At 37.5% G+C, this 26,649-nt stretch overlaps 1 protein-coding gene across 2 annotated transcripts in view; it reads left to right on the top strand.

The window, feature by feature from the left end:
* ANK3 (ankyrin 3) overlaps positions 1-26,649 on the top strand; it is a 616,244-nt gene that overhangs the window by 144,509 nt on the left and 445,086 nt on the right. The window contains exon 1 of one of the 2 annotated variants that reach the window (XM_045195999.3): positions 1,498-2,073. The exons of the other annotated variant lie outside the window; for it this stretch is intronic. Coding sequence (XP_045051934.2) covers positions 2,011-2,073 — 63 coding nt within the window. The 5' untranslated portion in view covers positions 1,498-2,010. Of the gene's footprint in view, positions 1-1,497; positions 2,074-26,649 lie in introns of those variants that run through there. 2 annotated transcript variants of the gene reach the window in all.

Genomic DNA, 26,649 nt, shown 5'->3' with positions numbered 1-26,649 from the left:
TTACTGCAAGAAGAGAGGAGCTTTGTGGATGAGCAGCAGAATGTGGGGACCACGGGTAGATAGCTGTTTAAAGTCGAACTCAGACTCGGAAGGTGAGAGTTAGATGCTTTACACCACTTAGAATTCTGGCCACATAAGACTTACTGAGATGTATGTTATTGTAATTCAGTAGTGTGGAGCCTCACAGTGGAAAAGAAGCTTAAGTAGCTAACCCACCATTTGTAAAATCCACGTAGCTCTTTGCAGGGTCATTCACACCCCTGTCCCTGGCCTGCCTGGCTGTGGGGAAACCATCTCAAGCATCCTTCAGACTCTGGTCTTTCTGGGGGACTTGGGGTTCAAGAAGTAAGGGAAGGAATGTTAATTGCATGCACTGTCGGCACAGCCCCCCTTTGTATGATAGATGAAGAATGGGGAATATTTTAGCATAAGCATCTGTCCTTTTGGCTCAATATTTTAGGGTCATTTCCTCAAAAGTGTTAAATCCTTTGACACATATCACTGAAAATTAGCCCTTGCTATGTCTTTTTCCCTGCAGGGCTGTGCTTCATGTTATTTTAATCCAATTTCTCCTGAATGCAAATGTTAATTTTAACCCAATACCTCTCGAGTACAGATGTTAGAGTGAGGAAGTCACATGATTTATCCCTGGATTCTGAGCCCCTAAGGGTGGATCTGACCCTGCTCCCCATTTACTTCTCCCTTTTCCTTCTTTCCACCTGTTCCCATCGTCTTTCTCTACACCTGTGTCAGTTATCTGCTCAGAAAGACTTGTTTTGATCTTAGTGATTGCCTGGGGCAGCTTGTAGAATCTTGCTTCTTCTTGAATCAGAATGCATCTGGCACTCTTCAAGAGATGCTTAAATGACAGCTCCTGAAGGTAACTCAGCTATGCTTAAATAGATAGAAGGCCTAGTGAGGGAGTTTCCACCCAGGTGTGAGCTCACCACCCCCTCACACCCCTCTACACACCCCCCCACACCCCCAGGAAACATGCTGAAGCCTGGGTCTCAGGATGGCACGGAGCATGGAGTGCGCACCTTGATCTGAGAGTGGCACTGCCCTAAATATGCCGGGAGCGCAGAATGTTTCTTCTGCCTTGCTGTTTGTGTTCCCTGAACATCCTGGAGGCTCTCTGGTTTGTTGGTTGATCAGTCAGTTTGGTTGGTTGGTTGGTTGGTATGATCATAGAAGGGATCCAGTGATTAAATATGAATGATAGCAAATTAGATATGGAGCCTTCTATAATTAGCCCTTTATTAGAAATCTTTAGCTGAAAAAGTGACAATTTGCCTATCTTTTTGCTTATCAGATAAAAAGAAAGTAATGGAGAAAGTGCAACCTTTGTTTTCTCTAGTTGTGGTAGGGCTCTTTTATTGTTTGAATCGCTGAGTGTTTTTCACCAGCCCGTAACCTGATCTGTTATCACTCTCCGGACTGCCTCCTCCTCTGGTATGCCCTGATGTATTCAACACATGTGTTCATATGGGAGGCTCACAGCGCTGAGAGCAATTTACATTCGGCTTCCCAGTCTGCAAGAAGCAGCAAATCAGCCTCTGGGAAGGCTTCAGAGACTTGTCAGCAGTCTGTAGCTTATTTCTCTGTGTGTGTGAGGGTGTGTGTGTGCGTGTGTGTGTTTCTCTCTCTCTCTCACCATTTACAGGCTGGAATCACTGTGGAGGAACAAGCAACAAAGTCTTGTCAAGATTTTATCTCAGGGTAATGATAAGTTAGAAATGAAAGACTAAAATACTGACTTTTGTTAGAGGAATAATTGACTGTTTGGTGTAGAGAACACCCAGTTTCTTCCTGAGGAAGGCTGAACGGAGCTACATTAGCAGCCACGGCTCTGACAGCAGCAGGGGCTGGGTGTGAGCAGAGGCGGCTTGCCTGGGGAGCTCCGTAAATGGACTTTGGTCTAAATGCTTTGACTCTGTGTCGTGGTTTTGGATGTTGGAATACGGGCAGTGATCTCCTGTCTTTTATCAACTCACCTGATTTAAAGGAAAGATGAGTGAAGAACCAAAGGAGAAAAATGCAAAACCTGCTCATAGGAAAAGGAAAGGAAAAAAGGTAAGAAATGAATAAGCAACATGTTCTCTGTATTGTTCTCTGGCTCTGGGAGTAAGTGATCTTTCAGCTAGATTGTTAAGAGACTGGATTTTAAGAAGCTGCTAGAATCAGAATTCTTTTGTTTTTCTGGTCTATTAATGGGTGTGTTCTGTGTTAGAGAAAAACAGCACAACTCAGATACATGGCTAAAATATTTCAACAGTTAAATGTAGTCCTTTAGATTTCCCTGAAGTGGTGTGTTTTTCGTAGTGATATTCAGGATTATTAAGTAAACACATATCCTAATTATGTGGGTGGGTGTGTTTTTCCCCCTTTAAATTTTCCAGAATGCTTGTTAGTCAACAGGGTACAATTACAGTGAATATTATTATGGTATAGATGTTTAGCTTTAATACGTATTTTAAGCAAACTTAGGGAAACCTGTAGTTCCACTTTAAGATTACAGCATGGAGGTGAACTCCATTTTAATTATCGATCAGTTCACGGCTGACAAATCTCAGATTTGCATTCGACCTTGCCGTTGTGTGGCCATGTGCCTAATTTGCTCATTACAATTTATAAAATTAATTTTGTTTGCCATGTAAACTGGAGAATCTTCAAAATAGAAATAGCTGATTATTGTGAACCTGTAGATTCATTTTGGTTTTCTTGAGTGTGTATGTCTTAAAATGTGCTCCTAACTTTTTAATACATTTGAACTGGGTTCGGGGGGACGCAATTCCCTAGGTCTGGCATTTGCTTTTTACTCATTGTGGTTTATACCACAGGGCGTGCCAGCAATGGAAAAGATAGTTGTGTGTCTGTAACAAAGAAAATAAGTCCTTAAAATAGGATTACATTTCACAGCTATTTAAGAAAAATGTGTGCTATATTTTTTATTCTACAATCAAATTTTTCAGATATTATATTTTAATTACCAGGAATGTGATATGTAATTATGATTCTTTAACATACTTCTTTGACCCAATGTCATGGTCGTTTGGCCAATGGACACGTAGAGAATGGATGGTTGTAGGAGAGAAGATAAAGATTTCAACCACTCATTGAATTGTCAGACATTTAAAAATATCTTCCTAATCTGTTTATTATTTATAAGAGATTCATTTGAATATGGTGTTCTTAAAGGAGCTACTCTCAGCAGACTCGGAGGGCCCGTTTCTGAACATGCCCGTGTTGAGGGCTTCAGCACCCTACAGATGGTGAAGCTGTGCAGACTGGCTTTAAGTCGGCCTTGACTTCTTGTGCATTGTCTCAGCAGGGGTTGATGATGTTGTAAAGGTGCTATTCTGATTTCCCAAGGGAGCAGGCCCCAGCTGCATAGCACAAATGATTTGTTTAATGCCTGGCATGGTGGTGCTGGTCCGTACCAAGCTGTCAGCTTTGCTCACGTTTAAGAGATACGGCCTTGAGTGTCTGACAGGCTCCACCATGATTCTGCATGCAGAGCGTCACGGGGAGCCCAGGCAGACATCATGAACCACAGCAGTGCAATCCAGACGAAAGTGAGCGGTGGCTGGGTCGGTTGTAAATCATTGAGCTTTTATGTGCAGTCCTTTAACACCGGCATTTTTCCTCTCTTCTTTGAAATTTCCCCAGCTGTGCTCCATTTCTTCTCATACAAAGTTATCCCACTCAGAGCACAATATTAAGTCCGTTTCTTTGAAGCCTTCTCCCTTCCATTCCACACTCTCCCAGCTGCTGCCAGGGTACTCTTTATGAAAGCCTTCATCATCACATGGGGTCCCGTCACCTTCAAGCTCTCTGCTGCTGGCTCGGTGAAATCCAAATTCCTGACCACAGAGCCTGAGGCCCTTCCCGAATGAACCTGCACCCACACCCCAGGCTTCTTTCCCCTTCACCCTTTATTTCCTTCACATCAGTCTCTACCCAAAGTGGATTCTTATCAGTCCTTAAATTAATCTGTTTCTTCTGAAGCTTGTTCTTTGTCCTTGGAGAAAGCACTTCATGCCATCCTGCTTATTTAATAACCTCCTGCCAATCCATGAAGGTCCAACCCAGATCTTGCCCTGTTGACATCTGTCGATTCACTGTAGTGAGAAGCCAGTCAGTCCCCTGGACTGACCTAGCACCTTCTACTGTCAGGACACCCAACACATTCTGATCCTTTTTCAAGTGATCATGCCCCTGCTCTATTCCCTTGTCCACATTGAACCTCCCAGGATTCACATCAGGAGGCACTCAGCATGCTCTGTGTATGCAGTTGACACTAAATAAGTGTTTCATTGAATTATCTCTACAATTTACTGACCAGAAAACACTGATCATTTTTACTGTTAGAGCAGATATCCATCAAGTAGGAGATATCTTTTAAAATAATAGGCCTTTCCACCCGCATTTTTGGATAAAGCATATAATATTCTTATTGAATATATATACACACACATACATGTATATATGTGTATCTATATCTCTGTGTGTATGTGTGTTCCATGTCCTTCTGAACCAAATACTTCAGAAGGCCCCTGGGCGCTCCAGATGACCTAACACTGTATGCAGTATTGGTGGGTGTGGTCAAGTGAGAGCATTTCAGGTAGGACATTTATGCAACCTGCCAAATGATGTGGCAACAAGTTCACCCAGTATTTTAGGTATTTCCTAGTTATTTATAGAATTATTTTGATACAAAATTAAGTGTGGATTTTTTTGTGTAGGAATACATCTCAAAATTGTCTTAAAATTATGCTTTGGTGTGGAGTGTTTTCAGAACAGATCACATGCTGAGGGTGCTTGGGTATATAGTCTCACACTGGACATATTTAATATTGGAGTGAGCGAGATAAATGTGATGAAATTGTTATGTTATTCCTTAGCACACAATAAATGTTTGTTTTTTATTTTTATTGGGGATATAAGGATTCAAACTGATGTTAGGAAATGTTTTTCTTCTAATAGTTTCTTGTTTTTTAATTGTTCTATTACAGTTGTCCCAATTTTTCCCATTGCTCTTCCCTGCCTGCCCCACCCCACTCCTACAGTCAATCCCCACCCTGTTGTCCATCATGTCTGGGTCATTAATACTTGTTTTCTTAACTAGACCCTACCCCTTTTTTCCCCTGTTATCCCTCTCCCCACTCCCCTCTGGTCCCTGTCAGTTTCTTCCTTATTTTCATGCCTGTGGTTCTACTTTGCTCGTTTGTTTGTTTTGTGCATTAGGTTCCTGTTATAGGTGAGATCATATGGTATTTGTCTTTTGCCGCCTGGCTATTTCAGTTAGCATAATGCTCTCCAGTTCCGTCCATGCTGTTGCACAATAATTTCTGTACCTTGTTCTGGAATGTGAAGAGAGTATGTCCACATCTTGTAGTTACTTATCTCTCCTTATTCCAGTTATAAGAGAAGGATTAACTGAAATTCAGGAGACTTGAGTTCTACTCCAGTCCTACTTCTAACTTGCTATCTTGCCTTTGAAAGGACAACCTCTCTATAAAATGGGGATCATATACCTGGTACTACTACTAGGGATATTGTGAGAGTAAAATAAAAATTATTAATAAGACCATATTTTCATAAGAGGTTTTAAAATGATAACTCCTAAACTCAAAGTGGTTTTCATCATGGAATTTTAAACTTACTACAGAGTGGCTGATTCTGTGGTAGAAATGAGCAGTGAGGATATATTGTCCACTTATTATTATATCGATACTACCAGAAGTGCTTAGTTTAACCAATCACCAAAGTGTAAAAAGTGACATTTAATGATTTCATTTATTTAGCATCTGGGTTGCTTAAAATACCATAGGCTGGGTGGCTTAATCAACAGAAATTTATTTTCTCACAGTTCCGGAGGCTGGAAGTTTGAGATTAGGGTGTCAGCAGGGTTGGGCCCCAGTGAAATCTCTTCTGGCTTGCAGATCACAGCTTTCTCTGTGGGCTCATATCACTTTCCTTGGCATATGCAAGTGGAGCGAGAAAAGGAACTCTTTCTCCTCGTCATCTTATTAGGCCACCAATCCTGTTAGGTTAGGATCTCACCCATATGACCCCATTTAGCTCTACCCCCAAAAGCCCCATCTCTAAATACAGCCTTGGGGTTAAGGCTTCAACATATGAATTGGGAGAGGGATGCAATTCAGTCCATAGGGGCATCTAAAGAAGAATGTTTTGTCCAAGTTCCCAACTTAAACATGCTTAATAAAACATGTGATGGTGCTTGAAGTCCTTTCAATTAATTTAGTTATTTGTCAGAGGAGATGTAGTGAAGAGCTTTCAGTTCCTGGGCCAGAGCCAGCAATGGTAGGCCGATACATGCACAAAGCATCAAGGTTGCCAAATAAAGGTGAGTTCAAGTTCCATCAGTGACAGAAAGAAGGGAGTGGTCAATTCCACTTGAGGATGATACTAGGAAAGGATAGGTAGAGGAAGGCATGCTTGAATTGATGTTAAAAGGATGTGTGCTTCCCAAGTGTTTCCCAGAGGGTCAGATACTTCCAAGCAGAGAGGGTGAGATGAAAGAAAGATTTGAAGCAGCCTGGTTTGCTCAGGAATCTAAGCATTGTTTTGTGTGGTTGGAGTGTAGAGAACAAAGATGTCCTATTGTAAGATGCAAGAATGGAGGAAAAGACAAGCACCGTCTCAAGGAGTTTGAGCAAAAACTCTTTTTATTTTTTGTTCTGGCATTCACCAAAAGGCTTTGAAGAGATGAATATCCAAGTCAGATTTGCTTCTGAGAAAAACAACCCTAGTATTTGGTAGGCATACTAGGTCTTTATTTTGCGTCATCATTCCATCTGGTAGGAATATATGTCATATAGTTTCATTGCCAGTGATCACTGCAGACTTGGTCCCTGGAGTGTTTCATTCCATGATTTTTTTTTTTGTGGCAGGTTGGAGAAAAAAACTTAATATCCATACCCTGCTGGACAGTGAGTCCCATAAGAGTGAATTTGCTTATTTTCTAGAGAAATTTAGTGAAGGCATTTTCACCATTTCACCTAAGTTGCCTTTTTTCATTCTAAGAAATCAAAATAGCTTACTTTATTAAGTTAGTTTTTATAATTTATATTTCTCCTGAGGGTGGACTTTACAACTTTCGCTCTTCCTTCTCTCTCCCTCTCTGTCTTCCTCTCTCTCTCACCCCCATGTGCTTGCCTTATGTGTGAGAGCTGTGCTTGGCTGAGCTCTGACAAAGCTTAAATTACCCACATGCACATTCATGGTTTAAGGGAGAGTCAAGGGAATGCCCGTTTTTGATTTTCATTAATATTCCTAATGCCAATGGAGTTTATTTTTTCTTTTAATTTTTTAATTAAATGTATTTGTGTACATTGGTTAAAGATTGCTGGGGTTTCACTGTTGGCTTTTCAGTCGGTTCTAGACATCTCGATGAGGTTGCCCTGAGTACATGGTGCCCTCTCATGAGAAGACGGCGTGCTGGTACACCTGGAGCACACGGCACGTGTGTTGACTGATTTTCATTCGTGTGTCTAGTCGTCACTCTCACTGCTCCCTTTGCTCTACAAGCAAATACCTTTCCAAGTCCTTTGCTAGTGAACAGAGTGAGTTGTTTAAGTCATTCACTGAGCACGATCACATGTCCTGTGTAGTGTGACTTCTGAGGGGCCAATGGTGCACTCCAGGTCAAGTGGCTTTTCTGTACTTTCCACCTCCCTGTAGGCATCACTGTCAAATGTTTTTGCTTTTAGTCTTACATAGCTAGAAATTTAAAGATTTTTAAGTTCTCTATTATTCTTTCTCTTGATTGTTAATCTTACTTTTATAAATACTATGATGTTATCGTTAATAGGCACTTAAAATGTTTAAATATCCATGAAGCGGTAATTTTGACTCCTCCGATAATTAAATTTTCTTGAATTTAGTATTGGAGTTTGCTCACTTTAGTATGTTATGTGGATTTCCATGTTGTTTTTGTACAGGGTGTTTGTAGGTTTGGGACTTTCTTTTTATAGAGAAAGATTGAAGGGATTAAGAGAACCTGAGAGATTACTTCTTGATTTCAGAATTTCATAGAATAATACACTTGCAACAAAGTACTGCCTTTAAAAAAATCAAATTTACTGAGTTAGATTTACCCTGAGATTTTCTTCAAATTATTTGTTAGAAAGAGGGCAGAAGAAACTTGATAAAAATGTATTAATGTGTAGCAGTCTTGGGACATGAACTCTAAACATAGCTTTCAGAGAGAGGCACTGATAAGTCTTCCGTTTTGAAATCCCTGCTCCACAATTCCAAAATCCAAATGAAAATCTGATTATTTTTCCGAACTTCTTTGGCGGCAAAATCTGACCTGATCTGAACTCATTTGGCCACAAAACCTGTTTTGACCTTATGTGAAGCTATTTATAGTCTTTATTTATCTTACTTAGTGTGAATATTTGTATGTTTTGTTGCAGAAGTAAAAATTCTTTGCTCATGGAGTACTGCCCCAAGGCACTTCTGGGGATGTCCATAATATTGGTATATACCTTTCAAATATGAAAAGTTTGAATTCCAAAGCTTTTTCCCCTGGGAAGATTTCAGACAATGATTTGCGAATCTGTACTGAGTTCTTAGCTGGGACAGTGATGAGCTAGTATGACTAGAGGTTAGCCTGGGGTGAGAGGGCTTGTTTTTGCCCTTAATAAATTCCAGGTAAAGCGGTGCTCTGTAGTGTCAGGCGCTAAATCAAAGGCTTGTAATGCTGTGTTCAGTCTGTAGGAAAAATTATTTCCAGAAGCATTCTAACAGATATCAGCTTGCCCGGTTATAAATCTGAACATTTGGACAGGGAGGTTTTGAAGACGATATTTATAAAGTCTGGTTTTCCTGTTGGTTTGTTTTTTAAAGTAGTGAATTGTGGCTTATCAAGAAAAAATAGTTGCTAATGTATTGTTTAGAAATTCTTGATTTTTGTTGTTCATGTAATGAGGTCATAAAAATAACTCCATTATCTGTTTTTTGAAAGAAAACATACAACCTTGGGGAAATTATTGTTTGACTGAACATTGTGCTACCTGCCAACAAAATGTAAATCATATGAAGGGTAAATAATTTTCCACAATTAGCACATAAAATTACTTTCTCTGCCATCCATCTCAAATAAAATTTTCCATTTGTGATTATATTTTTTACGTAACTCATTTTTTAAACTTTTTACTTAATTTTCTGTCACACAAAATTATAAAGTAATTATTGTATGGCTATTTAAGCTTAAAATCTAGAAGTTTTTCTTCTTATTCCTTTATTAACTTTATACCTTTAGTCATTGAAATCCATTGGTCCTGCCACCACCAGGGAAGTAATAGGAACAAAGTATACATAACTCATTCTGTTTAGGCATCTCATTAATATTATTAGATACTAGTTGATATACTGGTATTAACAGTGTCCTTAAGAAAAGCAAAACTCTAAATCATTTATGAAGTTTTGATACTTGGGTGGAGTTTAGATGTGAAACTCAGAACATAATTAAACAGTTTGTTAAGTGCTAGCTGTTTATATAGACAGCCTCAAAATTTTCATTCCTCACTTCCAACTCACTAATCTTTTAAATTATATATTTTGCAGCCCACTGTGAAATATATAATTTATGTTATATAAATTGTATATAAAATTACATATAAAACCCGCTGTTGGTTTTTCATTTCTGCCGCACACGAGTATGAGTGTGTGTGAAGGTGTGTGTGTGTTTTAAACTAAACTATAATCATGCAAAGTTATTTAATCTAGTCCATCGTTTTGGTTCTGCCTTGATACCACACCGTTTATCCTTTCAACAAATATTTCTTGAGCACTTACTATTCTAGGTGCTAGGGATTTATCAAGGACCAAAACAGACAGTAAAAATACAAAGTGGATACCCAGGAGTAAGTCAATAAGCAAATTCCACAAGAGGCTGTTGTACGGGAGGGAGACTAGAGCTCAGAGAAGGGCCAACCCCTAGAGCCAGGGCGGCTGGGAAGGCCCCTCGGAAAAGGTGACCTTTGAGGTGAGCTTAGGCACAACAAGGACTTGATCAGCTCTGGAAAGATGACATTTTAGACAGAAGAGACCTGGGGTTTGGGAACAGGCCCCGTGATGTTTGGGTCCTGAGGCAGTAACATCACTTTAATAGATTCTCACAGTTGGCATGAACTTGAAGATTTCTACACATACATCTCAAATGCCTTTTTCCTCTCAGAATTCAGTCAATATTTTGTGAGTTTTAAGGGTAGAGAACAACATTTTAGGGAGTCATTTGGAAATACATTGCATATGAGCAGTATAGAGTATAGTACCCATAGAACTTGTGAGAATAAAGAACTTTTATGCTACTTTTCGCTTTCCCTTCAGTGTTACTCATTGGTAAGTCTAGTGAGGAACTTAAAAACTTGTCTTAGAAACTCACATTTCTTAAGCCTTCAATTAACTGTTACTTTCCTCCTTGGTACAGAGTCTCCTCGATAAATTATAAATACAGAATAAAGGCACACAGCAGAAACTGAATGTTTGTGCACAATAATTTTTGTAAACAAAATGTATGTGGCCTATGAAATATACGTTGTCTTAAAATACAGGCTCTACAATTCGAAGCATTTGTGTCATATCTGATGTCAGCATTTTGTGGGTACTTAATGAAAAATTAAACAACAATTATAGCAAACCAACCTAATTCATTGGCACAGAGCTTACTCTCTAGACAATTCCTTTGGGAACATTGTGTAATTTTTCTTTGTTATTTTCATGACATTGTTGTATTTAATCTTTACATGCAGTGATTTCATCACTAGATAATCTACCTTGGCATTTTACAAAATTAAAGAATCTCTTTGGAACATTATCATGTAATCTTAAGTGATGGTTTCACCATTTTTAACCTAGTTCATTTTAATACAGAAGAAACATCAAAACACCAAGTCAAGCCACAGTCATCAGAATATTAATGAAAAAGATTTTGTGTGTAATTATACGTAATTAAGCGAATCATCTATTCAAGTAAATACAGGGTGGGGCAAAAGTAGGTTTATAGTTGTGAGTACAAGAAGCAGAGTTTATTCTTGTGTTATTCATTCGTTATTATTTTACACATGGACAACTATAAACCTACTTTTGCCCCACCCTGTATTTATGAATAACTTCAACCTTTCTTCTTAAAAACAAAAGCAGCTGCGGTTATGATTTTATGGATCCACACCCCATTGCACCCACAGAAGTGTTTATGAGAAAGTTAATGGATTGCTTCCCACTGTAACTGTAGGGTTGTTTCACGCAGTCTGCTGTTTTGGACAAAGAGCAAGGCACAGGAAACAGCTTGGCTTCAGATATTCCAAGTTCCCTGTTCTGACCTTAATGGAACATACTTAAGCAGGGCTCATCCTCCTCAACTCTCTTTTATGTCTTACAATTAAAAAGATACATAGGAAGTTTATGAAATTAGAATAGCAATAGTAGGTTCCGTGATCCCATCCTTTTTAAAAAAAATGTTGCTACATATGTTTTCTGATGAATTCAGTTATGTGAGTGTGCAGGAAATAGGTGTTAGTAATTTGCAACAACACATTAGTATTCAAGGAGTTTTCACTATTTTCAGAATTTTGCTATTTTAGGGGATTTCTAAAGCTAAGCTCTACAAATGAAGGATGGCCCTCTATATTGTCAGTGTGAACATGACACAATATTGATTTTAATTGCTTAAATTAATGGCTGATTTTCTGTAAACAGTCCATCTGATAAAATGCCTTGAAACTAACCCCGTATCTCTGGATGGAGGGTCTTTTCGGAGTACTTTGTGTAAATTATGAATATGGCAATTACAGTTTTATCCTCAGAAAATATATGCATCTGCTAATGTAGCTGCATAGAACTGATGGGTCAACATGTGCCTTTTATCTTCTACTTTAAAACTTTTCTGTAATCTTTAAAGTGGAGGTTCTCTTAAAACTATTATGCTCCCGGGCGTGGTCAGGGGAAGGTCATCTTCATGGGGAGCTGGCAGGAGCAGAGAATGGAATTGTAGGCACCAGAATCCTTGTTAATTCATAGCTACTTAAATGTTCTAAGACTGTGTTTCCCAGGCTGTAAAAGGGAGATATTTTGCTCATGTAGAAGTTCAATGCGAGGATTAGAAATAGTGTATGTCAAGCAGCTAGCACAGCTCTTGGCCAAAAGTGGGCATAAAGCATAGGGTAGTGGTTAAAAGTGTTAAAAGCATTGATAAGATTAGTTTGGATACTACTTAATCACCTATGAAGAAAAGCAAAATTTGGGGGATATGATTACAATGAATTGTCTACCCGAATCAGAATTTTTGTGATCATTTCAATATGACACTTGTTCTCTTTCATTCCTTACCAATCAGCTTGCTTGTTCATAATGGTAAATGAATGTATAATGTTGATTTTCTTTCTCTTTCTCTTTGGTTAGAAAATTAAAAATTCATATTCGAAATATAACAATCTATAAAATTATTTTTTGAATTGTTTTAGAAAATTACATGTTTACTCTCTCTCTCTAGTAACATTTTGATTTAGGAACAGATTTATGGAACATACTGCACTATAATCATAAAAATTGGCAGAGAGTTTATTATATATTTGTGTAATGTTAACTTCTGATGGTACCTGCCAGATAGGAATTGGTTTACTCACATTAGTGTATTAGCACAGTAGTGTCTGTCTCTCTCTCTTGTATTTGTGCTCCAAAAAATCCTGGCACTCTGAGATGTATTTACCCATTTACGATGAGGTGGAATAGACTGATATATAAACACCAATGCATTGTGGGTTTTCTTCTTGGTTTTGGTGGAAGAGCAGCAAGAGATGGTGTGGAAGAAGGAACGTAAGATTCAAAATCAGCTGATATTTGCATTGAAGATATTTTAAGACAATGTAGATAAAATGTTTATTGAGTTCACCGGTGTGATGGTAAACCAAAACCCCACATTTTCTCATTTCTGAAATGTAGTTAAACCAGATGATACTTATGACATTTAGGGCTTTTAAGACACTACTTCCTATAAACAGTATTGAATTCATATTTTCAAAGCAATAATGCAGTCGATGACATTGGGGTGGTGCTGTGTGTTTGCTGAAGGGGGACAAAAGCCCGAGGGAACCTCTCCTCTGTAGCTGCCATCTCCTATTCATCATCTCTAACAATACAGCTACCTATTTACCAACTTACGTTCCAATTCTTGTATTTTTATAATTGAAGTGTTAAGTAAATGAGGAACGTTTTCTAATTATTTCCCCCTTTCAAGCAGAATCCCAACTTCCATTCTATTATTATATTTAACAATACCACCCCATGAAACATTCTGAATTTAAAGTATGGCATCTAAAGTAGTTTTAGAAAGAACACCCTATTTAATGGCAAAGTGAGTCATTGGTCTCTTTCATTTCGGGGCCTTTCATAGAAGTCCCTTCAGAAACAACCGGTACATTGTTTGCATCTGCATTATGAACAGTTTGCCACGTTGACTTTTTTATTAACTCAGTAAAATACTCATAGCATAAAAGTTAGCACGGTGACCCTTTCACAGTGCGACTCAGTGGCATTAACTGCACTGACAATGTTGTGCAACCACCACCACGACCTAGTTGCAGGGCTTTTCATCACCCCACATGGAAAGCCGATGCCCGTCAAGCCATCGCGCCGTGTCCTCTCCATTCTCCAGTCCCCGACCACCGCCAGTCAGTCTTCTTTCTGTATGAATTTGCCCGTTCTGAATATTTCATGTGAATGGTTTATGTCTTCTACACTATGTGTCTTTTGTGTCTGACTTCTTTCACTTGGCATGTTTTCAATGTTCATCCATGTTACATGTATCAGTACTTTATTTCCTTTTTTCCGCTGAATAATATTCCATTGTTTGGACAGTTCTCGTTTTGTCTCTTCATTTTTCTGTTGAGAGCATTTGAGGTATTTCTATCTTTTGCTGACTGTGAATAGGCTGCAACAGACATTTGTGTACAAGTTTTTGTTTGGACATCTGTTTCCAGTTCCTCGGGGTTCATTTTGTTTGGTCCTATAGTGATTCTATGAATAATATAAAACCTATTGAGAAACTCTCAGAAAGTTTTTTCTGATTGGTTTTTACAGTGTCATTTTTGTTGTATTCATATTTCTATATCTTATTACTTATCCAGTCATATAATATATTAGTCTTAGGAGTTTCTTGGGTAAAATATAGTGAAAATTTGTATATTCATTATAAAGAGCTGGAGATGGTGGGAAGAGGCTTGTGAAGAAAGACAGCGACACTGGTCTAATACAAGTGGAAATGCCAACAGCTATATTCTAGTGCATAGCAGAAAGCTAAAATTGTCGTGGTAACATTCCTCATGAAGCCTTTTACGTGGAATATGAACTTCAAACAGTGACTGAACTAAGTCTTTGCAACTTACGTTACTTCCCTCAGCACAGTTGTTGCCTATCCCAGAACAGAGTGTATGAAGTAGATTCCGATGCTTTCAGAAAGGCCAGAAAAATAGACGGTGCATTGAGCCACATCTGGCTTTAAGGTTTCTCCCAGAGAGAAGTAATTCCGAGGCTTAATATATCAGACGCCCTCTATGTTGCATATGTTTGTAGTTAACTTAACTGCGGAGCAATAGCATACAATTCTCATTTCATAGTGTACTTTCAACCGTCCTCAGCTGTTTCTCTTTAAACATGTGGCGTGAGAGGGTGCCCCTGGGCAATGCTACAAAGAGGTTTCTGCACCAGGTGGGCTGTGGCTGACAACGGTTGCCACTATTTGGCTCAGCTCTTTCGGGGTAAAACAGGTGAGCTGCACAACTGAGGGTTTTTCTCTTTTTTCTTAAGAGTTACTGAATCTGGGATTGTAATAAGAAGGTTGACATAAAAATAAACAAGTATTAACTGTTTTGCTCTACGGTAGACACTGAGGAAAGAGAAAAGTATCGGAAAGGTATTTGCTTGTGGGTCACATGATCTTTACAGAAGAAGCAGAAAAATTCCAGAAATACCCTGTTCCTATATCCCTTTTAGGGGGGTAGGTTTGTCATTTTGTGTTTCTTTCTTTTTGGTGGTACCTAATCTCATGGAAATAAGCAATCAGCTAAGTTATTGCACTGTCCACTGGGCAAAACTACTGTTACTGCACAGGGCACCTGCTGGTCTTGACGTGAGTTACAGGATTGAAGATGTGGGTTAACTGTGCAGGAAGGCCATTCAGAGTCTGATTGACAGTCTGCAGATACAAAATGCAATGTATCTTCATCCATGGGGGCTTTCACATTTTCTCTTGCTTTAAGTGTATTTGTAATTAGAAACATTTTATAATTTCAATTCTAAGAGGATATGTCCCAATAAAATGCAGCCTTATCTAAATGTTTTCTTAAAATTTCTTGTTTTAAATGCATTTATAATTAAAAATGTCATAATTTCTTTTTATCATTTTTCTCTTTATTTTCTCTCCAGTTCTGTGAGAATTTTGGACTCAGGTCCCATTTAAAAACAAAAGAGATTCAAAACTAAGAAGTTAGAAATATTCTTGATGAATCAACTAAGAAGCTAGTTGGCATTTTCATTCCCCCTAAAATGTTTTCCCTGAATCTTTGTTAGGATCTTACATGATACAAGTATATTATATTAAAACATATAACCTATAAAAGTATGTAGTAATTATGAAAAAACTAATTACCAGGTAGTGTAATAAAGATAGAAGGTAAAATATGGCTGATTATATCAGGAAAATAGGTTTACTAATCAACAGGTATAGGAGAAAAGCCACATTGGGATGCACCTTGTGAGTATTTACTGGGTAGGTTTTGGATTTTCTAAAGAAGTTCACGGTGGTGTTGACTTACTGTGTACTTTAAAATTTCATTGGCTCCCTTTGAACTATAAAGCTGCACATCGTTGCAGTTTCTGGCTTCATGGCCTTGGAGCTGGTCAGCAGTAAGCAGATGGCATTCGTAGAAAGCTGCTCCAGGAAAGGAAGGCTTAGGATTTAGCACCCGAGGACTCTTTTCTTGAGCTGCCACCAGTTTGGAGCCTGGCAGAGTCGCCCGCAGTTCTGCATGCTCACGGCGAGATGGTGGAACACACTGTACTGCGCTCCCCGGGCCCCGCCCTGTCCCTGCTCTCTGAGACACTGTCATCTCAGGGGACAACTCCTTCAGAGTCTTAGTACTTAGAGAAAGAGCTCTCAATGATATAGTCTGAAAGAGTAATACATGTAAAAACTGAAAAAGAATCCAGGACCAATAATGACACAGACGTAAGGTGTTTTTGTGCCCTGGTGTAGGTGTAGTGTTCATCTGAAAAGGCTTTTCCAGAGAGAGCTTGTGCTGAACCAGAGGCCGGCAAGTTCATATGATTAAAGAGCCAGAGAAACCATATAGATGAATAAATTGGAGCTGGCGGCCATTTTTAGTAATTACTTAAGAAAAGCCAGAAGTCTAGATTTCTAGGGGACATCTCTTGATATTGAAATACTGAAACTAATTAATATATTTAAAAAATCATTGCATGGACTAAAACAATCAGTCAAACAGACAACCAACCAGCACAGTCTCTTGGGCTCCAAGTGTGCACCTCTCTCTTTAGCTGTGCTCTGAAGGGTTGGCTACTGGCTTCTCTCTGGGTAGAACCTTGAAACTGTGGTAAATGTTTATGTAATGTAAATCTATCTTCCTTCATTTTATTGATTTAAAAATTGTTTTTTACTCTTTTTATTGTTCAAATACTGGTAACAGACTTTCCCCTCCCCCCACCCAATCAAGGCCATTGCAAAAATGATGTCAGTGCGCCCTGTCTACATCATGCTCCTCAAAGCACACAAGAGATCATTTCAAGTGGCAGCAGTAACAGAGCGCCTGCCTGTAGCTGGGAAAATCTGGGGGACACTCGAGGCATGCGGGAGCTTTAAATGGAGGCTGAAGTTTCAGATTTCCAAATTAGTGTGTCAGGCAGGAGTTTATTTTATTACGAATGTATTGTGAATCAGAAGATGAAATTAACATTTTTGGAAACTTTGCTGCGTACCAGATATAGTCTATGAGAGTTACACAACTTATCTCACTTTTAAAAGTCCTACAGCAAACTAACTGTTTTCTTCTATTTCACTAGGGATAAAACTTGACCCAAGAAAGGAGTCTAAGCTCACTGTGGGTTTGTGGGAAGCCCAGGATTGCGGCACATCCAAATTCGAAGCCCAATCTCTTCTCTCCTACCCTTAGTACTTCCCTATGTTACGGAAAGTTGCCATTTAGGCAATAAAATTAAATTTGAGTCATTGTAATTTATCAATTGGTATTAACATGAAATAAAAAAGCAGAATTACTTGCTTTAGTAGATGTAGCAAAGTAATTCAGTTCTTTATACTTTATTACTACATATAGCAAATTTCTAGGATTCTACAGCAAACTAGATTTATAAAAGCAGCTCAGACCTCACATATTTGAAGTTCATGACTGATACATGAATAGTCGTAGCAAGTAAATCTATTTTTGCTCAAGTGCCATACCAAATTCACAAGGTGTCCAAGATCCATAACAAGAACATGTTTGTACTATGTCATTATACATGAAACTTTAAAACTGGTGATGTTTAAATTTATTGTTGTAATAAAAGCATTTTGTTGAAACCTGACATATGTACATTTTAGTTGGTAGTGAATGTTCAGACATGGAGATTTAAAAAGTGTTATGTAGTCAGTCTTATTAAATACTGAGTTGAAAGCATAAAAATTATCTTAGATTTTATAATTATAGCATAAGAGATGTATAAAAACTCCTTTTTCTAATTGCAGATTAACAAGAAATGAGTATGGATGTCGTATTTCCTCAGTTCTAAGCGACAGTATGTCTTACACATTTTAATGTCTCTACAATTTGGAGTACATCATACAATCCGTGACCTCTTACCCTTGCTGCTGTGCAGACAGCAGCTCTGACGTAATTGTCATTGCCTTGTGTGCAAACTTGGTTGTTGCTCCAGTACATGACGGCAATGCCTCAGATTTTCAGTCAACAAACTACTTGAGGTTACTTTGAGGGAGGCATTTGCAGAAAGGGTAGTAGCGTGCTGGGAGAAAATCCTGGAGACAATTGCGGAGCACTTTAAGAAATGCCTCATCAGCCGCCACCGTGATGGCACAGAGATGGATCTTGCACGTGAGAACACGTTGATGATGTAACCTCAAAGCACTGGCAACACAGAATAGTGAGAGTGAATGTGCAAAAGTTTTAAGATGCCTTAACCAGTTTATTTCACTTGGGTCCTCCTACTGTAGTGCACATAAGGGTAATATATTATAAAAGTGTATGTATAAATGAGTCTAAATTTTTTTCAATAAGAACTAATTTGGTAATGCAGTCTTATAACTTAATCAACAGCGACTTTCTTTATGTTACATTAAAAACAATGCCCCTCATCATCAATGGCATCTTAGATTAGGAAATATAATATAGTTAATAATTAACTTTTCAAATTAAAATTCAAAGTTAAGAAACAGTTTGTATTTTTATGACTAAAATTACAAATTAATGGTGTTATGTTTCAACTATATACTATAATAATATTGTGGTGTTGAATTATAATTTTTAAAATGGGGACAATTGTAATTAAACAATAAAAAATAAATAAATAAATAAAAATAAAAAAGATCTTATTTAATTTTGGAAGGTAACATTTTTCTTCAAGGTTAAACCAAAGTCAGAATAAATATATGAACTGTATATATCTTATTTTCAAGTTCTTTCACTTTACTTTGTAAATGGCAGCCTAGGGGTCTGCACTGGGCACCAACTTCAACTTGTAAATAAGAGCAAATCAAATGTAAACATATAATTGAATCACCCGGAAGTTAGTTGGCTCTCACTTTGTCTTTCTGTAAATATGTTTTCATCAATAATAGTCCTATCTTTTTCTTTAAATCTGATTCTTGTTTTAAATATAGTTATATTTTAATCTGCTTTTGAATGTATTGGTCATACGTGGTCATTTTCAAAGCACAAGTTTAAAGTATTACAGTGTTCGAGGTCCTTGAATATTCAGTTCACGGATTAAATATCAAGTTGAAAACACCAACAAAAAGTCCAAACCAGACAATTTATTATGCGATATAGAGAACCAGTATCATGATATTGGTCACATACATGATTGAAGAAACAGCAAATGTTTAACTTAACTTTGTAGAAAATTCTTGATTAGCTGCAGATATACTAAAGAGATTTGACTTTACTTCTGAAAAGACACAGAACAGTATTTGTAATAAAGTGATTAGAATATTAAGCAAAAATACAAAATGAGAGCAGAAACAGAATCCTTGCCAGTTTATAAAAATGCCATGATGTTATAAAGTAAAATGTACGTCATTACAGTAATGGCTTCTCCAAAGACAGGTGAGCTGCCATAACATTCTGTGTTTATGCTTTTCTGCTGGGTGTGAAAGGTAGCCACACAGTGGTGGAGTAAAAAGTAGTTTACTTGTAAATGTTTAGATTCTCATTTTTCACTCTGCTGTTTTATTTTATTTATATTTTAGAGAATGTATTTTATTGTTTATTAAGAATACAAGTAATACCATTTGTTCTACAAATACCAGAAAATACAAGAAAGAAAGAGAGAAAAGAAAGCTATATAAATATTTTTAAAATTCTATTTTATATTTTAGACTTTCTAGAAATTCTTATTCTTTCTTGACTATTTAGAAAACCCTAAACACATGTATTTCCCCTTTTTATAAAAATGATATATTAGCCTGAGATTTTTTAGAGTACATTTAATACCAAGGAAGTGCCTCTTATTCTGTTAGTTACAGGAAAGGAATCTGTTAATGATAATATTAAAAGCTATTCAAGAAAAAAAGAAGCATGCGCGTGTGTCTTACTTTAATCAAACTTCTAACACACAAGAATTTTTTATATGAAAATATAAAAATGTGCAATATATAAATACATAAACTATATATACTATATTAAATGTATGTGTACACACAAACATATCATGTTTTATAACCCTGTAATTACTAAGAAAAAGATTGTCACAGTTCAACACGCATTTTACTATTGTGATTTTTAGTTTCAATAATTTTTTATAAGACAAATTACTGAATGGTTCTGTTGTTTTAGTTTTAATAATTCTAGTTCACATAAACACAAATAAAGATTTTTATTAAAGTATAGTAAATACTCTTGCTTATTTCTTTAAGGCACTCCCTGTCCTCTACTGCTCTTTGGTAACAGCTCCTTGTAGACACCTGTGTAGACAACCCAGAGTAACCTGCCACCTAGTGACCCCATAAGGCATTCGCAGTTTACACTCAGCGATCTAGCAGCCTTAAAGCCACTTCGCAGTGTAAACCTTCATCAAAATACTTTTGAATGGCACCTGTGTGTGTATTGGTTTTAATCTTCTCTTTTATTTGGACTCCCAAATGTCAATTAATATCAAGAATATTTGGATTAGATACAGGAAAACCTTCAACATAGAATTTCATTCTGACCTAATAAGAAATCTGACAGTTCTCAATAGATTTCGAGTGAAATGGCCAAATGCCTAGAATTCTGGATAGATAATCTCTTTTTTGCCTGGAATGAAATTTAAATTAGTTTAAAATACATTGTAAGCATTCATTCAAGTAATTATATACAATAGGGAAAAAAAAGTATTAGGTCTCTTCCCCAATGGAGAAATAGGAGATTTTGCCTTTGAACTGCACTTATGTTAGTGATAAGAAGAATATCTTGTTATTATAATAGTTACTCTTGAAGAGCAAGAATAAAATATTGAGCCATAGTAAATTAATAGTAAGAACAACATTTTCATGACATTCCAGAACATGATATTATTGAACCATAAGCCATAAGCCAATTCTTAATTATTAATGTTTTACCTACAGTTTTTGAAATCTATTTCAGAGTTTGTTAAATATTTTAACAAACTGGTAACATGTAACATGTAACATGACATGTAACATGTAGGCGTGTCACATGCCTTGGAAGACCATGATGCTTCTGTGTGCATACCAGCCCCCGTAGTGGCGTGTGGGCCTGCCTGTGTAGGCCTGTGTGTGTTTGAATGAGCCCTTCTCTCTCCATTACTTGTGTGGGAATGTTTGAATAGCTAACTTCCTAAGGAAATATATTATTCAGAATCATATTGAAGACTTGGTTGCTTACTTAATTTGTTTTGGAATTAGAATACCCAGGGAATTGTAATTAGTAAATTTGACAAATATACTTCCTGTTATGTGCAGTATGATGGGTGGATTGAATGAGCAGAAGCTATAAATTCTGATGCTGGAATGTCCTGAAATCTCTCGGCTTTAATTTCCTCATACATAAAAAACAGGGATAAGGTGAAGTCTTGCTTGCCTGGTGAGATTGTTTTAAGATTATGAATGTGTTCTGTAGTTTATAGTTGTAGAACAATAGTAAAAATGTGAGTTACCATAATCATCTTATATTTAAGAATCAGGTCTATGAGAAATGGAGTGATGAGATATTACAATCAATGGGAACTAGTACAATATATTTACCCACCTAAGTCTGTGAGGAAAGGATGTTAATAAATCATTTTGAGCTGTCAGACCTAAAGTTGTTCGGGAGATCTGTAGAAGTGGGTTTGAGACTTGGTTCTGAGACTCATGCGTGATATAAAACACGTGGATTGATATTTCCTGAAACTCCATTATTGTCCGATTTTGTGCGTGTCCTCTGTGCATATTTTTAAATACTTGCTTTGAGAAGTGTTCCTCTTGGGAGGAAAGGATGAGAACCTGTCCAGAGGGCAAATGGGGCTCGTTATGCCATTTCAAACTTGTCGTGTGTTCCCCTTGCGGTGCCTTGTAATTTTACTAATAATTTCACTTTGTATTTTGGATTTTCTCTTTAGAAATGAAATAAAATCTAGGGCTGTGATATTAACATGGCTCCATCCTTTCTTGTTGCTGGTGGTTCCTAAAACAGAATCTTACAGTATTTTTTAAAGTTTGAATAGATGAGAGCATGCCTTTTGCTCTGTCCTGCTCTTTTTATATTTTTAAACTTTATTTTTCTATTATAGTTCACATGTAATATTATTTTGTTTTAGTTTCAGGTGTGTGCAGTGTAGTGGTTAAACATTCATATGCTTCACAAAGTGTTCCCCCCAAAATTGCCAGTCCCCACCTGGTACCACACATACATAGTTATCACAGTGTCATTGACTCTGTTCCTTATGCTACACTTCACAACCCTAGGCCTGGTTCGTGACTGCCAACTGGTACTAAATTTCTTCACGTTTTTGGCTTTGTCCTATTCTTAAACACATTGTTATTCTAATAAGGGCAATTCCTCTCTCCTTCTCTCTCTCTCTCTCCCCCCCCTCGCACACACACATACATACATATGTGTGTATATATATAAATTTTTTCTGGTTAGCTGCAAAGGTTGTTTAAAAATTTAATTGAAGGAAGTGATAAAGAAGATCACAAAGAAAAGGCAGCATATGGATGAAGGGTCAAAAAGTACAAACTTTCAGTAATAACGAAAGTCCGTCCTGGGGATGTAACGTGAAGCATGGTGACTATAGTTAATAATGCTGTATTCTACATTTGAAAGTTGCTGGATGGTAGATCTTAAAAATTCTCATCACAAGAAAAAAAATGTATCTACATGTGGGTGATGGATTTTACTAAACTACTAAACTGCTAATTCTGGTCATCATTTTGCAATATATATACAAAATCATTATATTGTACCCCTAAAACTAGTACAAGGTCATATGTCAATTACTTCTCAGTTTTTTAAAACTCGTAAAAAAGGCAGTGTATATATGTATAGTGCTTAAAAGTATGCCTGGTTTCACATCTAAGCTCTGGCATTTACCAGCTGTGTGACCTTGGACCAATTATTTTCCCCTCTTTATGACACAGTTTTATCTTCTGTAAAACGGGGCTAGTATTTTCTCCCTTATAGGACTGTTATGAGTTAAAGCATCACCTAGCACTGGAAAGCATTATGGGGTTCTGCCAAATAAAGTGCCTACATATTGTACCATTTCTCAATCTGTCCTCCTGATGTGATTATTTATTCTACATGGTTTCAGTTTTGTAATTACTGTTTTTCCTCTTTGTGTGCTTCCTACTTCTTGCATTGCCGAAATTAAGTTCAGTTGCTTGCTACAGGCGGGGCCAAGTGTCTACAGGAAATGAAGGTAGCACGGGAATAAACAGCCAGTTGAATGGAATAGATTGTTAATTATTGCAAAGTTATAGTCAGTACCGAATATGCTAGAATATGATAGTTTACCCTGAAGGTACACAGAGCTCCTTGTGTACCTTACATTTTTAATGGGCACTCATTTCTGTGGATCCTCTTACATTCAGGGAGAAGCTCTAGAGAAATACAATTGCTTTCAGAAGGATAGAAATGGAATCGAGGATTTCAGTAATATTGTATGGTAACTAAAAGTATGAATGTGGAAATACTTTATAAATTATGAAAAGCTTATCAAGATGTTAGTTACTCTATCTGTTATACCTTTAGCCTCCTTCAGGGGAGCCTTGTTTTCTGGAAGACATCACAAGGTTTAGCATATTGGTTTGCAGAGCCTGTTACTTCCCAGTCTCCCTAGGCAGAGGCCACCCTGTGAAAAGTCGCTATCATCTTACCATCTTGGTCGGTGGATGACTGCACAGACCAAGGCTTGGGCCATTTGTGTAATTTTAGTGATATAAACTGAGGTGGCACTGCTAGTATACAATGTCCTTAATATGAGGAAGCAAACTATCACAAACCTAGTTCTTAATCAATCGTGCTCCCTCTGGGTCTGTCCTGATCTTTGACATCATAAGTTCGCGCTGATACACAGTATCTTTTACTTGACTGTATGACTGCTTTAGGCTAAATCTGATATTTTTTTTCAGTCATTTGAAAATCTTAATCATGAGAACATTCCTTGCCATCATATTTGTAGCCTTCAAGGCCTTTTCAATATCTGTGTTTCAGGTTTTGTATCCAGGGTCTATAACACTTGCACAAAACTCACCAGAAACCCTAGTAACTTAGAATTGTTTTTCTTCATCTGACATAGAACCATAGAGCTCCAGTTTGGTAAGCACCTCGAAAAACATTTGGTTCAGTGAAGATGCTGGAACCCAGGATGAACCGCTCTCCTGGACTGAGAGTCTCTGAGGCTGCTGGTTCACTAACCTCACTTCTGCTCCTGCCTCTGACGTTGGCCATTCCGTGTATCAGAGAGTTCCCATCCCTTCTCTCCCTCTCAGCTCCACCTGACTTCGCGATCGTCTTTCTCGCGCTGTGGCTTTCCCCTGCTCTCTAATTGCTCCTCCGCTCGTCCTAGTACAAGGCCATCGCTATTCCCCATGATAATGATTTGCCTATGTTATGGAACTTTTACACACTGATTATGGTGGTTTAATTTTTTTTAATGTATAGATCTTTATAGGTGAATTAAGAGAAACTTCTGGGGAAGAATCAAGAGGGGACAATTTTAGCCAAAATAACTTGGCACTTTATTCCATTTTCAAAAAGATTATCGACGTCCTATAATGCTGAATTTGCTAGAAAGTCAGATAACCACACATCTATCACAGAATTCCTTGAGGATTTTAAATGAATAAATATGTGTTAAAATATTGCTCATTGAGACCAAGCAGTGTGGAACTTTGTACACCTGCAATGAAGAGCTGTACTTCCTCAGGTGTCCTAGGATAAGAGAAGTACTATAGATTAAAATAAACACAATTATCATGATAGCCTTATAAATGGGAAAAATGGTTCCTATGTATTTATTTTACATTATATTGGTACTTGCATTTGTTTCAGATTAAAATCTAAGTCTGTCACTTTAGAGTGGGTTGTCCAATAACGTTTTCATATTTGTAACTACCATTTAGAGATAGCTTGAAGTTCAGTGCAGTCATTATTTTTTAAAGGAGAATTTTGTTAACCTGTCAGGATTAAAGATTATTCATGGTGATTAAATATGAGAGAAAAATGGAAAGCAGTATTTCAACTGAAGTCCTGCAAGAAGCAGGGATGTGGTGAGGGTAGTAAATGAGAATGTTATATTCTTAGTTTATGCATTTAGAATTTAGTAATCATCTTTTCATTACTCTAGTTTCTCTCTCAGAAATTGTAATGATATTCTAATTTTATATTCTCATATAATGACATTGAAATCAGTGGAGTTAAAGGGTAATATCTGAAAAAGGGCTGAAATATTACAAGAAGAATGTTCTCTCATGTCAGGACACGTCCAATAGGCTCTTAGATTGAAGTATATATAGATACTTATTGATGCTTGCCCTGTACTCTGGGTTGCCTTTCAGATACTGTCTTTTACGCACTGCCGTTTGCTTTCTATAAACTTCCGGGCGTACAGCATACACATGTCTAGAGTACGCTGTATGATTTGCCCTGTAGGCAGCCACGGAGAGAGGTATAGACAAAGCCTCCTACCCCACCCCATGGGCCTTCCCCTCAAGGAGTGTCCCATTCTTGTTCGGAGGATGAGAAATTAATCAACAGTACCGACAAACCTAGTTGCACGGGAAGCATAATGGAGGCATGGACTCTATATCCTATAGGAGTTTAGAAAGAGTGAGAACTGAGTCTGGGGAGAGTGGCAAGGGGAGAGCTGCATACCGAAGCTGGGAATTGAACTTAACCTTGACAGGTTTAATAGTTTTAATGAGGTAAGTGTTAGAAAGTAGACATTGTGAAAAAATGAAATTTGTATTAACAGTTGCTAAATACTTGAAAATTGTTGAATTAACTACTGGAAATGTTAGATAAAATTTTATGAGATTTTAAAAAACACAGTTATTTCAGAGTAAGTACTACATGTGCCTGATATGAGCACTCTGTATAAATCATGAGCGCTCACATAGTGACAAGGATATTCCTCTCCCAAGAGACAGTGCTGTTAGCAGCGTCCTTGCAAAGACAGCCTGTGTATACTCAAATGTGTGTAGGTGTGTGTCGACCTATCTGTCAATGTCTGTGTTTCTTCCCAGACCGGTATTTTTCACACGGAGATACCTTGTTCGTTGCTACAGCTCGTCTCATTATATGGAAGTCGCCTACTTCAAGTACTTTAATTATTCACCTGCTGATGGCTTAGTTTTGCTCTTTAGCTTTTACAAATAGTGCTGCAGTGATATCTCCTTCATTTATCTTTGCACATATGTGTCAGTGTGTCTGTGGAATACATTTCTAGAAATGGAATTCGGGGAGCAAAAGATGTGTACATTGCCAACATACAGATATTGCCAAATTTCCCCCACCAGACACCTCCCATATTCTCCCCCATTTTCCTATCGATAATGTATAGGGAGTGTCCTGTCCCCCCCATAGCTGTGCCATCCAAGAGTGTTGTTAGACTTCCTGGTATTTGTCAATGCGAAAGGTGAAAAATGTATGTCACTGTGATTGCATTTGCATTTCTTAGTTTCACAAGATTTTAAGTTATATAAATAGCGCAGTTCCTCATGGACTATTTAAAACAGGACATTTTTAAAAGATTCGTTGTCAGTTTTTTACTAGAAGGATTACTCATTGGATAAAGTTTCAGTAATAGCTCAAAAGGTCATACTAAGGGCACGCTGAATCATGTTGGGTATAAGGGCTACAAATTGCATGTCCTTTTTTCTGGCTTCCG

This window comes from Desmodus rotundus, chromosome 4, assembly GCF_022682495.2.
Source record: "Desmodus rotundus isolate HL8 chromosome 4, HLdesRot8A.1, whole genome shotgun sequence".
NCBI classification, from domain to species: Eukaryota; Metazoa; Chordata; class Mammalia; order Chiroptera; family Phyllostomidae; genus Desmodus; species Desmodus rotundus.
The sequence above is the reverse complement of the archived record's forward strand: the minus strand, read 5'-3'. Positions and strand labels throughout refer to the sequence as shown.